Below are 17,454 nucleotides of genomic sequence, written 5' to 3'. Positions count from 1 at the left end.
GAACAGCACCTTGTGTAAAACATACTGACACATATACTGTAAAAATTTAACACGTGCATTCAAAAGTTTAGATATAGTCAAATTAAACTCCCCTGTAAGGTTATAGTGCATTTCAGGTTCATCCTCAAATTTCACTCGAAAGCCCAATATCCCAAATTTATTATGAGAAGTGTATCCATCTTTAGCATTCATGTGTATAATTAGTTGTGTATATGTAAGTAAATTGTTCTGGAAATTTAATTTAATAAAGACACAGGTAAGAGGTTATAGATAGTCATACAATAACATCTTACAACTAACAAATTTGAAAAGTTGACAAATTTATATTACAACAGAATTACTTTGGTAAAATATGCAATTATGACAATGGAGTGAAGTTAAAAGCACAATACATTCCATCCAGGAATAACTATGTCATTCAATGATACATTTTTTAGATACTGAGCTCTCAATTGTATAACTACCAAACAGTATTTAACACATACTGTATGTGCATTAATAATCACACAAAAACGTTTAGAATGAGTGGAAAAAATACAAAGACCAGTTTTATTCATGAACACTTCACAACATTTGTCCACTGAACAGGTAAGGAAATGTGCAACAGTTAAAAAAAAAAAAAAAAAAAGCCTGTTATACAGACAAGCTGGCAGTGCAGCCTTTCCCAAGATAGCGGCTCACGATGACCTAAAATTTACATGATGTCATGTAGCAGATGCTTTCGTGGTCACTTGCAATACCACACAGAAGTCAAAGGGAAAGGAGGTTTTCAATGTGACTACAAGGTGTGTCAGAAAGGTTCCAGGACTGTTGTCACTCAAGACATGCATACAGTTTATACCCAAACTATGATTATTTTCCTTCAATTTGGGGGAAATGATCAACCAGCATGTCTACAACAAGATCCTGTCGCATTTGCTTCGAAGGGGGAAAACCCTAGTTTGGATTGAAAATATCTTTTGTGACACCAGTCTTGGAACTTTTCTAACATAGTCCCCTCCAAAAGTATTGGAACCGCAAGGCCAATTCCTTTTTTTTTTTTTTCCTTGTCTACTAACGAAATTTGGGCTTCAGATCAAGAGATGAATATGAGACAAACGTTCAGAATTACAGCTATTATTTCATGTTATTTGTATCTAGATGTGTAACCAACTCAGGACATAGCACCCTTTTGTTTGAAGCCACCCACTTTTCAAGTAAGCAAAAATACTAGAACATGTGAGTGATGGGTGTTTCCAGTTGCCCAGGTAGCTTTTGGGTCTCACCTGTGAAAACTGCATTTGCTGTTAAGCAAACATGAAGACCAGAGAGTTGTCTATGGGATAAAAGCAAACCATTTTGAAGCTGAGAGAAGGGGGAAAATCAATCAGAGCTAACATTGGGAGTCGCCAATACAACAATTTTAGAATGCCCTAAAAAAGAAAGAAACAACTGGTGTACTGAGCAACAGACATCAAACAGGTTGGCCAAGGGTATCGACAGAATTCGATTACAGAAACATTGTGAGAGCTGTGAAGAAACATTCAAAGATGCAGCCAAACTAATGGGAGAAGCTTCATCAGGCAACAAGGCAAAGACCCAAAACACACTGCCAACACAACAAAGGACTGGCCAAGTCAATCATCGAACCTCAACCCAATAGACTGAAGCATTTATTTCGCCTCCTGAAGAGGAGAATGAAGGGAGAAACCCCCAAAACACAAACTGAAAGAGGCTGCAATAAAAGCCCGGAAAGACATTTCAAATGAAGAACGCAACAGTCTGGTGAAGTCAACAGGTAGCAGGCTTGATGCACTTATTGCAAGTACGGGTTATGTCACCAAATGTTATTTACTTTAAGTTAAATTAATAACATCTGTTTCAATACTTGTGGGTGGCTTCAACTCTGTCCCGAGTTGTTTAGCACATCGTGATGTAAATACCATGAAATAAAAGATGGACTTTTTAAACGTTTGTCTCATATTCATCTTTTGATCTGAAACCCAAATGTCTTTAGTATGCAACAAAAACAAAGGCATTGATCTTGCCGTTCCAATAATTTGGTAACGACCTTACCTTGTATGTAGTACTAAAATGTCAATACTAATGAGGACAGCCCTTCAAATAAAAGAGCAGAAAAGTAGTCTGACTTTTAGGTACAAAAATCAAGATATTACATGGAAGCACCTGAAATCATTATTTGATATAGTGATTGTTCACTATATCGGGTTAATAGACAACACAATTATATTGCTCAAATTATTTTTGCTGTGCATACAGATAAAAAAACACACACATCATAACGGACAAGTGTATACATGAAAAGAACATACTATGTTACAGCGGTATCCAGTGTTGGTCTTTTAAATACACTCACTGGCCACACCATTTTGTACACCTGCACCATCTAATGTGGGTCAATAAAAGAGCTGTGTCAAATATTTTGTATTTACAAAGATAATAAAACTAAATGTCAGTACGTTTCAAAGACTGAATTTGCAGTTACAAGATTTCATTTTCCCTACATTGTAGGGCCTACAGTAGCTACATGTACTGTAAATAAAGAACCATCTCTTACGATGCTTTGCTGTAAACTTGTTGAATACAAACTACAACTCTAAACATTCTTTAATACTTTTACTGTATTCTTATAATGCTATGCATTTTTAATTCGGGATTGCATTATTTATTAATCAAAAGAATTACCAAATTAATACTATAGTCATAATATTACGTAAACAAATTAGTTAATGGGCAGCAAGGTGGGTTAGGTGTTAGCGCAGCTGCCTCACAGTTCTGAGGTTCAAAGTTCGAATCCCAGCTCTGGCCTTCTTGTAGGGAGTTTGCCGTTTATTCTCCCCGCTTGTATGGGTTTTCTCATGATCCTCCAGCTACTTCCCACATTCCCCCAAAAATGCATGTAAGGTTAAGTGAAGACTCTAAATTGTCCATGGGTGTGAATGTGATGGCTGGATAAATAAAGCGCATTTTATTGGGTTTTTTTGTTGGTTTTTTGGAGACAGCTCCCTAAGTGGAACTCATTAGATGCTGTGGGTGTACACTATATACTGTAATTATCATCTCCTTGATATCAAATCTTAATACAGTAAACAGTGAATCTGTAAACATGTAGAGCCACAGATCAAGTGTTTGTTAGCGCTTGAGAAGCATTCTAGGACTGCTCCTAGTTTTAACTGTTGAGGTAGTAGATTTGATCTGCCTAAGACGTTTTGTAGAGCCCTTGGATGTGACAGAATAGTTACCGTCCTTTGTTGAGTCATCAGTCCAGCCCTTGGAAGGGTCAATGGCAGCACATTTGGAATCATCGACAAAGCAGCTGCTGGCTGGTGAAATAAACGTGATAATGTCTTTGCTAGCACCTTTTTTAGTTCCCTTTGGACTGTGTTTGGCAGAATTATGCGCTGGTGGCTTGCTATGTACGTATGGTGATGTCACTGAGTTGGTTCGAGCTTTCGGAACCGAAGTGTGTCCCGCAGCTCTGATAACAGTCCGAGCAACTGTAATCCTGGGAATTGTTTTGGAGATCGGAGCCGACCCCACTGCCAAGTTCCTCTGTAGCCGTTTTTCTCTCACATTTCTGCACATGACCTTACTGACTGGAGAGAGGTCAGGTTTATCTTTGCCCTCAAGAGTAGTGATGCTTGCTGGCGAGCCAAACGTTCCAGCATTAACTTTGTCCTGTATGTCCTCAGTAACATAACTGTCTCTTACTAATTTCAGTCCTCCAATATGCGTGTCTCGTAGAAGCTCCGCACCAAGGCTACCAGTGTTTTGTACCTTATGGGCAGCATGTTCCACTTGGACATCTTCCTTATAGTTAGCCTCCGTCCCACCGCTATCGTAGTCAATATCCAGTTGGACGTTCCCATTAGACTGATTAGACTGGTGCGTCCTGCACTTCTTTAATGGATTGTCAGTAGAAAAATGATTAGGAGGAGCTGGATTAGCGTCTGGTGGGAGGCCTCTCCTTCGTCTAGACAATCTCACAACCCCAGGAGTCTCGTTGAGCTGTCTGGTGGCTAAAGTAGTAGTCAATGGCATTTGAGCTGGTGCCCTGCTTGGATTTCTTCCTGAGTTCTGAAGACCTCTAAGGGTCTTGGGGTTTCTGTAGAATTTACAAACTGTTAGGCATTGATTGTGAGGCAGCTGGTGGTTGCTGTGTTGGGAGAGATGATTGCTCTTGACTTCTGGTCGGCTTTGGGAGTGGGCCCTTACTTTACAGGTGTTGCTGGGCCTTGGAGATTGCTGGCTGCCACCCCCTGTCTTAGGCTTCAAGGTTGAGCTGACAAAGGAGGTACTATGTTCAGAAACTCTAGCAACCTTGGAGACCTGGAACATGGAAAGATCTTATAAACAGTGATATCGGGTATGGGTTACTCAAGATAGTGTTGTTGAAATCTCTTGAAATAAGTTGAAAGCTTTCCATGGGAATTACCAGAAATTCATGGTACTAATTAGGGCTGAACAATGAATCAAATTCAAACCAACAACGCAATTTAGAAGAATGTAATTTTCAAATCTCAAAGGCTGAGATTCGGAAAAGAAAAAACAAAACACGGCAGTAACCCGGCCAAAAGAACAATAGTCTAGTGTCACATTTTCCATTTCAGCTGGTATCTCCAATCCAATCCATTTTAATTATATAGCACATTTTAAAAACAATGCTGTTACAAAGTGCTGCACATATGTTTGTGATATCACAACCAATGAATATATAAAGAAACAAAAAAAATACATAACAAAAATAAATAAATAAATACATAAAATGAAATTAAAACACTCAGAGGACCACACAATTCTCGCCGTGTTAAAAGCCAGAGAATAAAAGTGGGTCTTAAGGCGAGACTTAAAACACTCGACTAAGGAGGCAGTTCGAATATGGAGGGGCAGAGCATTCCAGAGTCTGGGGCCAACCACTGAAAAAGCCCTGTCCCCCCGGGTTTTAAGGTTTGTCTTCGTCTCCACAAGAAGGTACTGGCCCCCAGACCTCAAAGCGCGCGTGCTGGACTGTAAACCTTAATTAAGTCAGCAATATAGTTTGGGGCCAGTCCATTCAAAGCTTTAAAAACAAATAATAAAATATTAAAATCTACTCTAAAAGTAACTGGAAGACAATGCAAAGATGCAATAATTGATGTAAAATGATCTCGTTTTTTGGCTCCGGTTAAAAGGCGAGCAGCAGAGTTCTGGACTGACTGTAAGCATGAAAGTGCTTTTTGGGAAATTCCATAATAAAGAGCATTACAGTAGTCCAGATGAGATGAAATAAAAGCATGCACAACCCACTTAAAATGCACAAAAGATAAAAATGGTTTAACTTTAGATAAAAGACGAATATGAAAAAAACCTGACTGTGTTTATCTGTCTATGTAATTTTTAAAATCACTGTCCATAGTGACACCAAGGTTGGTGGCAGAGGGCCGAACACTATCTTTTAGGGGTCCAAGTCCAACAATGGATCAGTTGGGCCAAAGATCACAACCTCAGGTTTGCCCTCTTTGGGGGTCTCCAGTTGTTTTTGAAATGGGCAAGTAAGGGTCCTTCTAAAAAAATTTGCATATTGTGATAAAGTTCATTATTTTCCATAATGTAATGACAAAAATTAAACTTTCATATATTTTAGATTCATTGCACACCAACTGAAGTAGTTCAAGCCTTTTATTGTTTTAATATTGATGATTTTGGCAAAAAAGTAAAGAAAAACAAAAATCCCTATCTCAAAAAAGGAGCATATGTCATCCGACCAATAAAAAAAAGTGTTTTTAATACAAAAAAAAGTCAACCTTCAAATAATTATGTTCAGTTATGCACTCAATACTTGGTCGGGAATCCTTTTGCAGAAATGACTACTTCAATGCGGCATGGCATGGAGGCAATCAGCCGGTGGCACTGCTGAGGTGTTGTGGAGGCCCAGGATGCTTCGATAGAGGCCTAAAGCCCATCCACAGTGTTGGGTCTGGTGTCTCTCAACTACCGCTTCACAATATCCCCCAGATTCTTGATAGGGTTCAGGTCAAGAGAGTTGGCAGGCCAGTTGAGCACAGTAATTCCATGGTCACCTCTTCTGGTTGTGCAGCGTTTTCTGCCACACTTTTTCCTTGGTACAGCACTCTGGGAACAGCCTATTCGATCAGAGATTTCTTTCTGTATCTTACCCTCTTGCTTGGGGGTGTCAATGATGGCCTTCTGGCCAGCAGTCAGGTCGGCAGTCCCACCCGTGATTGTGGTTTTGAGTAATGAATCAGGCTGGGAGTTTTTAAAAGCGTCAGGAATCGTTTGCAGGTGTTTAGAGTTAATTCGTTGATTCAGATGATTAGGTTAATAGCGCGTTTAGAGTACCTTTTCATGATATGCAATTTTTTTGTGATAGGGACTTTTGGTTTTGCTTTACTTTTTTGCCCAAATCATCAATATTAAAACAATAAAAGGCTTGAACTATTTCAGTCGGTGTGCAATGAATGTAAAATATATGAAAGTTTAATTTTCATTATTACATTATAGAAAATAATGAACTTTATCACAATATGCTATTTTTTTTAGAAGGACCGGTAAATCTGACAGTCATCTGCATAAAAATGGTATGAAATGCTGTGTTTTTTGAAAATTTGACTCAGTGGGAGGAGATAAAGTGTAAAAAGAACTGGGCCTAAAGCCGAACCCTGAGGGACTCCACAACACAAGGGGGTAGATGCCGAGGAGGAGTCCCCCAGCCCAACAGAGAAGGACCTCCCACTGAGGTATAACCTGAACCAGTCTAAAGCAGTCCCCCTGACTCCTACACAGTCATGCAGGCGATTTGAAAGAATCGTATGGTCAACTGTGTCAAAAGCTGCTGTCAAGTCTAAAAGCACTAAAATGACTGAAGAACCAGAATCAGTTATTAAAAAGAGATCATTAAAAACCTTTAAAAGTGCAGACTCTGTGCTATGCAGGGCTTTATAAGATGACTGGAACATATCAGAAATACAGTGAGTATCCAGAAAGGGTTGCAGTTGAGACAGAATACACTTTTCCAACATTTTTGCCATAAAAGGAAGTTTGTAAATTGGCCTGTGATTACAGATATCCAAAGAATCAAGGCCAGTTCGCTTCAGAAGTGGCTCAATTACAGCATGCTTACAAATCTCAGCAGCAATTGCTTGTGTATGCTCCCGAACGTGGGGAATGTTTGGTATTCAACAGGGTTCGCACAAGGTTGCAAAGGTGTTCGCAGACAGTTTTTACTTCTTAACCCAAACAGTTTCTCTTGAACATGTTAAAAATATATTGGCGTCAAGATTATATTATATTGATATATATATATAATAACAGAAATCACTTATGTATACCGTCATTTGCATCATGGCGTGCATTTGCGTTCCTGTACACACTAGTGGTGCAGTGCAACCAATCATCTTTGATCGGTAAGGATCAGGCATCACGGTACGGCATGTTACTGATTGCATTTATTTTGTAATATTGGCTTATGGCAGAAGCAAGAGGGAGGGGGGCGGGTTATCAACTTATGACTGCAGAGGTTCGGCAAGGGGTAGGGGGGCGAGGGATAGAGCGATGCCAGGCCGCACAGCACAAACTGCTTCCAAATAAATTGTATTTCATAATAAACAGACACATATGCCGTCGCCTACACGTAATTGATTGGGTTATGTGAAAGAAAAAAAAAGTAAATTTGTTTACTTTACGTGACTCCGGTTGATTGACGGATAAACGGATGATGTTGGCAAAAGGCAACGCGAAAGGTCACGACCATCATGTAATGATGTCGAGACTTAAATGAAGGTCATGGATCAAAGTAAAAGACCAAAGAAGCCATCGGTTCCCCAATTTAGAAAAAGAAGAAATGAAGAGGAGGAGAAACAGGCAAAAGAAAAATGTATAAAGATTTCTATGAGTGATGTGAGTGACAGTAGGCTATAGGCTATTTATTAGCCTCTAGATTATATGTTGCTAAACCACAGAAGACACATGTTTGGTATTTAGTTTAGGAACTAATAGAATTGATGCATCATGTCAAACAACTATTTTCACCCAGAGGCAAACAAGTCTAGAGAGATAGAGAGAAGCCTGACAAGATTCTGATTCACCGCTCACATGACAAAAAAATTACTTAGGATCGGTGTGGCAAAAGGAATACCCCACTGCTTTAAAAATGAATGCAATTCCAGCCTGTTTCGCCCTGTTCATTGGGACTGAGGAGGTCAGTTGGAGCATTTTCATTCGGTTTGGCCTTCAAACCCGAGTCTAATCAGAATATAAAGCTCCATGTAAAACAGGCTTGTGAGCGAGCCATTCTTCATTTTGTATATTTTCAGAATAACCACTCTCACACCAAGTTTCTAAGACCTCCAGCCCCACTTAAAATTAACACTTTCAAGACACAGCCAAACTACACTGCCTGAAACACAATTATGTCAAACACAAAAAGGAAAGCGGAGCTGCTCGTCACTATGGTAACAAAAGCCATACGCGCCAGTGACTTAGCAAGGGTAGTGAGTGGTTGCTTACTTTCCTTAGACATTAGACTGCCCCTATGGGCCACAATGAAGCGGGTTTGACAGCCCCATACCAACGCAATAATCTAGACATCTTCCAGAAACAGAAACAAAATGAAATCAACAAACCTTTTTATTCCTTCTGAGCTGTAAGGAGAAGTGTCTAGGTCTCAAGTGGTGTTTTGAAACTCCGTCTCTCCTGCCAGCATCCATACATTCATTCTTTATCCTTTGCCCTGTCTCCTCCTTCCTCTCTCTCTCCCTTCTCCTTTGTGCCCGGGCAGTTAGATGGCAAAGGGAGCTGCCCTCTGCAGAGTCAGAGCCTCCAAAGTTCAGTGACCTACAGTCTGGACAACATACACAAAGACAAAATACATTCACATCAACCCGCTAGTTGACCTCTAAATAATCACTAGAACTCTTATTGTTTTTGCAACCTGTCTTTAATAAGCCAGCTCATTTTACTTTGAGAAATCAACTTTTTAATTGCTTGCTTGTAAACAAATAGTTGGGTCCCTGGAGTTCTTGCCCGGTGACAGACATTGGTGACCCCTACTCTGGATGTTGTGGGACTGCCCTGGTTGACACGCCTCTACAACATTGGATGAACATTGGGGGCAATACTTCTGGATTGGCAGCATGGCTGAAATGAGTTGAGTGACTCGGGTAAGTCAGTTAAAAAAAAAATGCTCGAGGCATTTTTTCTCTGCCTCGAGTACACGCTTATTCGCGAGTACACTGTCAGGAAGAAGAAATCAAGCTAACCACAGCAACAATTGTTCATGCAATGCAAGTATACATGACAGTAACGTGCCGCCAACACGGTAAGAAGGCCAACTTCAAACTAAACCTTACTAAATAATATATGGACATCAGTGCTTTGGTACGCTTTTTAAGTAAGTTGTTCACGGCAGTGTGTCGTGGCGTAACGGCTGACTTGACTCATCTTTCAGACTGGTGTGATTGGTGCATTTATATTGGCGTCACAAACTGTTGCTACAAAGTCGTCCTGAAATAATGTTCAATAGCTAATTAAGGGTGCTAAAAAAAACGACTTAATTACACTGACACGGTATTGTATGGCGTCTGTTGCCAGCGTTAAAGCAGGTTGAGGAGGAGATCTTGACAACTGGAAGAGTTTAAGTATCTTGGGGTCTTGTTCACAAGTGAGGGGAGAATGGAGTGGGATATGGGGCGGATCGGTACAGCGTCTAAAATGATGTGAACTCTGGATCTGTCTGTTCGAGCTGGGCCGGGAGTCGTTACGTCGTTACGTTACTGCTCTCATCAGTGGTCACGAGCTGTGGTTTGTTACCAAAAGAACAAGATCCTGAGTACAAATGGCCGAAATGAGTTTCCTTCGCAGGGTGTCTGGGCTCTCCCTTAGAAATAGGGTGAGAAGCTCAGTCATCCAAGAGGGTCACAGAGTAGAGCCGCTGCTCCTCCACATTGAGAGGAGGCAGATGAGGAGGCTCGGGCATCTGATCAGGATGCCTCCTGGACGCCTCCCAGGCGAGGCGTTCCGGGCATATCCCACTGGGATGAGGCCCCAGGGACAACCCAGGAAACGCAGGAGAGACTATGTCTTCCGGATGGACTTCGAAGACCTCGGGATCCCCGAGCTGGACGAAGTGGCTGGAGACAAGGAAGTCTGCGCTTCTCTGCCTAAGCTGTTGCCCTCTTGACACAATCCGCAAAATTATACCGATAAGTTTAGAAGGCTAAAAGATGAATTGTCATTCTTGGTCCTATTTATTTCTCAATGATTAAGAGAGATGTGTATGAGGTGGAAGTAACGCACAGGATTTCTGTGGGTTTATGTAATCCTCAAAAGCAGGTTTTTCTTCACAATTAGCATTTGATTACATTTGACCATTGTTATCACATGTGAAAGTAGAAGGGCACCTGTTTGTGTGATTGTGTTCTTCCTATCAGTGACAGTCTGGGGGCGTGTGGAAAGACGCGAATTAAAATCCCGTCCACTCAAGAAGGCCATGTTTCTTGGCAACGCTGCTGAACCTGAGGTCACAGAGAAAAATCACTTCATTTAGTGGTCTCCATGACAGTGCACTGGAGTGACCAGCGTGAGAACGATTAGATGCTAAAATACTGATCAGGTGTTAGAACCTCAGACTTGGGCTGTGTTCGTGCATCCATTTTGGTACACTGGTCCAGACCAAAGCACAACACATATTCGAAGTGTATTAAATTCCACACTTTGTCCTGGCTTGCTTAGCATCAATTTATTCACATTTTTACAAATGTAAGGTTTATAGGCCTATGCATAAAGTCATAGTCCAAATTGGCTTCCATATTGCACTGTGATGAAACTCAAAACAATAATGCTGGCTGGCTGTACAGTCAGGAGATGAAGTCGCAAAGAGCGACAGTTCCCACAAGGTATGGGAAACTCTGAGCAGATTTTGATATGATGTCCAAAACAGCAATATGTGACGGGTCAATAATAATACAATGTTTCTAATTGAATTGATATTGACTCACTGATTAAATGAATTTCATCGTGGATGCTTACCTCTGAGGCAGAGAAAAGACAAGAAGTCCTCAGTTTTGGGTCGGCGTCTGGTTAGACTGGTGACAACGGCTAAGTTGTGGTTATGCCTACACTGTGTTGATGATGTCAGTGGTGGACCAGGAGAGCTGGGTGGAGACTGGGCAAACTTTCGTTGCGCTTGCAGCCTTGGTCTGCACAAACAAATAAACTAATCTGAATTCAAGGATACTTAAAAAAGTGTGCTACATTCTGTCCTGAGGTTGGTCTGAACATAACCTTCTGACACATGTGATAATGGCAATGGACATCATTGTTTGTCCATCCTTCCTTAGATTTTAAAGCATGTGTCCCAGTCTCGCAACAACAACAACAAAAAACACCAACGTGATGACCCGTCGTCAAGTTTTTTTGATACACTCAAACAAGGGTGAAACAATAAAAAAACACAAGAGTAGCTGACCTGCTGCTATGTGGGTCATCCTTGTCACAAAGGAGGCTGACAGGGTGGCGCTGAGGGCGCGCCTCGAAGGACCAACTCCAGCTTGAACTGCCTGACAGCAAGGACGGACACTGACCGGTGCCATTAACAAGGGAACCTAAACCAATCGGTTGAAATGTTAGTACATTAGAACAAGACTAACCAGAGAATTGGTGGTCAGCCGCAATGCCTAAGCGAGATGACACAAAATACCAGAGATGGGCTGCGGTCTCATGACCGACGTGGTGGGGTTGGCAGGCAGCTAAATGCTAACTTGGTTAAACACTCACGATACTCCCTGCCGGTAAGTGGATGTGCATAGGACATAAGCCAGCTAATGAGCTTTAAATCACGTTTATGAGTGCAGAGACATTTTTCTTTTTTTGCGGACTGACGGAATGTAATGACAGAAGTGCTTTGAAAGGACGAGGACGGACGGGGTCGGAGGACGATTATTTTTATGAATAAGGACGGAGGGACGAGGACAGAAGGGTACGCAGGTAGCGGACGGACCGGCAAAAAAAGGGTCAAGTGCCCATCTCTGCATTTTGCTTTATGTCACATCACAAAATGAAGTACGTATTACATAGATTGGAGATCATACTCCATTGATCCGTTCAGCTTGGCTGTAAAATGACCTGACAATGATGTCAGTTATATTACCATAGTTAAATTCGACTAACAGTTGGACTGAGCAATCAAATGGAATCGTTCTGAAGTCGTAGTACAGGTACTGACCCCTGATGGCTTTGGGAGAGCGTGACCTCTGTTTCCTGGCCACGACCGGAGTCCTCACGAGTGGTCGTAGATTCTTGGGTGGCCTTCTATTTTTAACGGGGTGCTTGTGCTGGGTTCTCTGTGGTTGTTTTGTAGTGTTTGTGTATTTAGAGGTCAACATGGATGATGAATTTGACATTTTATGTGACCGCAGTGTCCTGGTTGAAACAGAATCATCGTGTGCATGTTCTTGTAAGCTGGTGTGCTGCACAGTTTTTTCTCGACACATTTTTGGTTGTGTGTGCATGCGCTGTTTTTTGTGAGTATTTTTACTTTTCCGTGAATGTTTATCCTGAGACAAGTTTGATTTTTGCACTTTGTTGGCGTGATCACTATGCTGTTTTGTCTTAACTTGAGTTTTTTGCAGACCGTGTGTTTTTTTCTGCATATTCTGCAGTCTGTGCGAGACTCTTTGTTGCTGGGGCTTTTGACTTGACTTTTGTGGTTCATGTGAAAGTGTATCTTTTGATACATGCTTGCGCTTGTGCCCGTGTGCAGGCAAGTGTCCATGTGTGGCACGTCGTGTGTCTCTGAATTCCCTGAGGGAGAGGAAAAGAACTTTGCGCACCAGCCGCTCTTCACACCAAGGCATTCCATCACTGATGTCCTAAAGAGCCAAAAGACAAGCATAAACATCAGTGAGGGTTCTCCAACAAACTTGCATAAAAAAATTAATAGATTATTGGCGTCATTAACAAGAAAGATAAAAGCCAAATTCTTGCCATGGCCAGTGCTGTGGACAAATATTTGCATTTTTCCTTATTTCTGATTTTTTGTTCGTATTGATCAACCATATTGTCAATGTTTCAGTTTCAAATCCAAAGCTAAAACAAAATAACTGAAATATAGCATTTGCTTGTTATACCTAGGTGGGAGGAGTTTTTCCACAACACTAAAGGAATTTTGGTCCACTCTTCTTCACAGAAATGATTTAACACAGTCATATTGGATGATTTTATAGCATGAAATGCCCATTTAAGGTCATACCACAGAATCGCAGTTGGATTAAATTCGGACTTTGACTTCACTCCAAAACCTTCTTTTGTTTTTTTGTTAGCCACTCAGAGGTAGAAATGCGGGTATGTTTCAGGTTGTTAACCTGCTTCATAACTCAAGAGTGCTTGAGCTTGGGAGTACAAACTGATCGCCAGCCACAGGATTGGAGGATTTTCATTATCATTAACCAAAAATCTGAAATCAGGAAGGTGGCAAATACTTTTTCTTGGCACTGCATGTGAAACAGCCTTTACTAGTCAGTCTAATATGCCAGATAAAGTAGAATTGTATAATTAACTGAAACATTAATGACCTGAAAACTGTCAACAAAAGCATCAGACCTCCAAACTACTCATGGGCACAAGTCTTAATCATGTTACTCTTTTTTGTATTATTTATTTAATCTCATACAATATAAACCTTTTATTCGTCAGTGTGGCAAGTGTCTTGGTGCATACATTAATAATGGTCAACATCAAATTTTAATCAGAGATGGCTTTATGTGTCCCTAAACGTATTTTTTAATTGGATTTCAAACATGTCTTTATTTTATTCTAGCACATCAGGTTTTTGATAGATTTTCTTTTTTTTGTTGTTTTTCAGTTTGAGCAATAAAAGCTTTTGCAATATGGATTTTACCATGCAATGTAATTTATAGCTATGAATTCAGGGGAAAAAAATCCACCTGTCGCTGAACCTAATTCTTAATTTATAATTATTACTAAATATATGACTGTATTGCATATTATAATTTACAGTCATATGTAATTGTAAATTACAAAGCTACAAATTACCGGTAATCCAAATGTGCAAATATCTTGCCAAATAAAATCAAACAGTAACAGGTTGATTTTATATTGCACAATGTTATGTTTCTGTTTTTTTTGTGTGTCGATCTAGTTAGTGACACACACACGCGCACGCACACATCTCCTCCGCTACGCACAGCTCTCCTACAGGCAGAGACACAGCGGTGGGTTTGTCTTCAAAGCTTGTTTGGAGGTAGAGGCAATCCCATAGATACTCCTAAATAAGTCTACCTGCCTTGCCTGATATAAAGATGCCTCCTCACTAAACATTACCCTCAAAGAGTTGAGAGAACAACAGACGGGTTTAGCAATTGTGATGCGTCCAAATGACGCAACTTCAAATAGATGTTTACAAAGATGGGCAATTTACTAAATTTTACGGGTCCATCATCGTCAGTCTGTTATTTTTTCTAGCCACACCAAGCTGTAATCATCAGTCAGTGATTCCATCATTGCTTCCGTCACGTCAGTATTAGGGATTTTTTGTTTTTTACAGCGTATGGCATATGAACGGTCATTGTGTTCTGCGTTCTGATTCGCTAATGGACCCCTTCTCAAATATAACTGAAGATGCCATGTCTGTGTAGAAGAATCTTCTCACCCAGAAGAAAAGAACAGCATCGACAACTACCCATAACTATTGTTCTTCACTAGAAAAACATAAAAACACAGCAAAATGTTGTTGCCAGTGACTGTAAAGGCGCTTTTCCATTAGCCCCGCTTCACACCAGACAGCCTCGCATGGCCCCGGATGTTCGCTTTTCAGCACCATCTTGAAAGTGGTTCTAAAGCTCAAGCCACCTTGCCGTGTCGTCACTGTTATCTGATTGGCCGACAGCGATGCAGCAAGGAACCCCGCTGCACACGCCCGCCCATTTCCTGGTTTCAGATGAGCTGCTATCCAGCCATTGCTAAAATCACAAAAATGCAGTATATACAATAAACATAACAGTATTTGACAACAACGCTGAACATTATTCACAACTCCATATGTACCAATAATGCATTTTTGATGATTAATGTTACACATTTTCGGGAACGAGAGCACACCGCTTGCTCACCGGGTCTCATTCACTTGAGTGAGAGGTCCCGACCGATCTTGGCCTCCGCCTTGTGGATGGCGGCTTTGGGTGGCCGCTGGAAATCTTCAAACGCTGCAATGTGAGGACAACTGGCCGTTGACTCGCAGAGGCGTCGAAATGAATGAGAGTGAGCTCTCCATTCAGAATGAATGAGCGCTGGTGGCGAGCTTTGCATGCTCGCAATACGTGTGCTGTATACACCGTATACTGTGAATCGCTATCTCAAACCCAGAAATGGATTTTTCTTCAATATGTGAAAGCTTCTGTGCATTTAATCGGCTGTTCTTTGCAATGTCGCCACATCATGCAACTGCAATTCATATTGAACCTACCCAAAAACAGTCACTGAGACCTGCCACTTGTAAAAAAAAAAAAAAAAAAAAAAAAAAAAATGTTATGGTCACGCTGCATGTGTGAATAGTGCAGCACAAGCTTGCACAGTACAGTTGATCCCGCCCCCATCCCGCCGCATGCCTGTTGCAATGGAAAAGCAACAGAGGCCGTGTGGTGTGGTGCCGGGCATAGCGGAGTGGTCTGGTGTGGGGCTGTTTGGGGCTAATGGAAAAGTGGCAAGAGAGGTGTGTTCTAATACATTCAGTAACCAAGCTCTTGGATCAAGCAGTTTTATGAAACACAATGGAGATCTTTGAAACTAAATGTTAGGGTAATTTTTAGTTAATTACAAACCCCTCTATACACATGCACAGTATGTGTCTATAGTAGTATGCAGTACATATAGATTTTACTCACATATTTTTTTTTGATGATATTCCGTTTGGGTCTGTCTGTACTCATCTTGCACAGTTGACATGAATGACAGATGCTTCTTCTGCTTTGCTTATTCTGCCAGTGTGGAAATATTGTGTCCTGGCAAAAGAAAACCAATTAGTCTTGCAATGTTGATATAAATTGAAAAATAAAAAATCTTAACTACCACCCTCTTCAGCTTCAAGATAAATTGATTGCTTTTTTGCGGGTAAAATGAACTATTTTAAGACTTCATCCGATTTAAAAAAAAAATCATATAGAATTCTCGATCAATATAACATTTTTGATCAACACAAAGTGGAACTTGATTGGCCAAAGTGTACTTCATTAATTTTGTGGTTTTATTGTACTCTATTATTTTAATTTATTTCATATTCAATTCAATTAATGAGAAACCATGAGCACATTTACTGTGGACATTCTAAGTGCTGTTTTCACATTATGTCAATGTACGTCGGTCTTTTCCCATTTGGAACTCACATACTTGTTAATATTTGTGAGAATGACCCAGTAAATGTTCATGACATATACATAAAGGGTTGGGAAAAGTGACTGAAAATGTGTTACTGTTCGGATATCGATTTGGTTCACCATTTCTCTTGTCGATGGAGATATCCTACTTTGCAGAAATAAATATTAACAATAGCTGCTTTCAATAATGACAATGGAATTTGGCAGCGACATTACAGTCAAAATAAACACAGGCTTTAAACGACGTTAGCAACTACATGTCAATGAACACTTAACAGATCCAACTGAACAACGTCTAATGATAGGCCTCATACATTAGTATGGCATTACCATTAATAATTGCAATAGGTTACTTTTGTCATTTTTATTGCACTTGCATTACGATAACGTAACAAGATAAGTAGCGATTCGCTGTCTGTGTTCTCACGAAATCCATTCTATAGTATATATCGACGTGTGTAACGGTTAGTGTGCGTGTCGATTTACACGTCCGTCTAATCCGCCTTTATACGAACCCGAACAATTTCATAATGCAGGATGATAAGGGAGGTGGATTACATTGGAACGAACGTGAACAGTCAAATCTGGTCAGAGTCGTTAAACAAAGCGGAGATGAAACAATGGGCCGAATAGATCACCCACCTCGAACGGGATAACCGGGCTAGCGGTGCTACATCGTGAGCCCTGCGCCCACCTGGGTTTGTAGCAGTAGCAGACAGACCCAGACGGACAAACCTGGAACAAGACACATTAGAGCCCCCACCAAATGTGGCTCGTCCGTGTGAAGGTTCCGCACGCGCACGGCCTGGTTGCGCGTGCAGCATCGTGCGCATGTGAAAGGCTACTCTCTTCCGGTCTCCCTAGTGGGCGTGGCCTCCTCTCCCGGCAGAGCCAAATGTTAACGTCACTTCTATTAATGACAGCAACATGCCTAGATTTAAATACGGTACAGTATATATTATATCTTATCTTGGTTTCGGTGTAAAAATATACAATTCTCCTTTTTGACAACCTGGCATAATAGAAAAAATATATAAGCATGTGAAATAATTTCCCTCTTTTAACTTGC

General features: G+C 40.8%; 1 protein-coding gene across 3 annotated transcripts; it reads right to left on the bottom strand.

Annotated features, from left to right (window-relative positions):
* Positions 1 to 522: 522 nt before the first annotated feature.
* Positions 523 to 17,253, bottom strand: LOC147143977 (uncharacterized). 3 transcript variants are annotated; one of them, XM_086038410.1, is made up of 8 exons: positions 17,080 to 17,253; positions 15,897 to 16,013; positions 12,221 to 12,866; positions 11,465 to 11,600; positions 11,026 to 11,195; positions 10,398 to 10,511; positions 8,622 to 8,839; positions 523 to 4,329 (listed from the first exon to the last, which is right to left on the bottom strand). In XM_086038410.1, exons 1-8 carry the CDS (start codon positions 17,134 to 17,136, stop codon positions 3,133 to 3,135), a joined length of 2,655 nt encoding a protein of 884 aa, XP_085894536.1. In that variant the 5' UTR covers positions 17,137 to 17,253; the 3' UTR covers positions 523 to 3,132. The 3 variants fall into 3 exon arrangements, with proteins under 3 accessions (XP_085894536.1, XP_085894533.1, XP_085894534.1); XM_086038407.1 differs by having other exon boundaries at positions 17,028 to 17,173; XM_086038408.1 differs by lacking the exon at positions 10,398 to 10,511 and having other exon boundaries at positions 17,028 to 17,173.
* Positions 17,254 to 17,454: the final 201 nt, after the last annotated feature.

The sequence above is a fragment of the Filicampus tigris genome, chromosome 8, assembly GCF_054856515.1.
Source record: "Filicampus tigris isolate MCC_2025a chromosome 8, RoL_Ftig_1.0, whole genome shotgun sequence".
Classification (NCBI taxonomy): domain Eukaryota; kingdom Metazoa; phylum Chordata; class Actinopteri; order Syngnathiformes; family Syngnathidae; genus Filicampus; species Filicampus tigris.
This window is presented reverse-complemented; position numbering and strand designations above follow the sequence as displayed.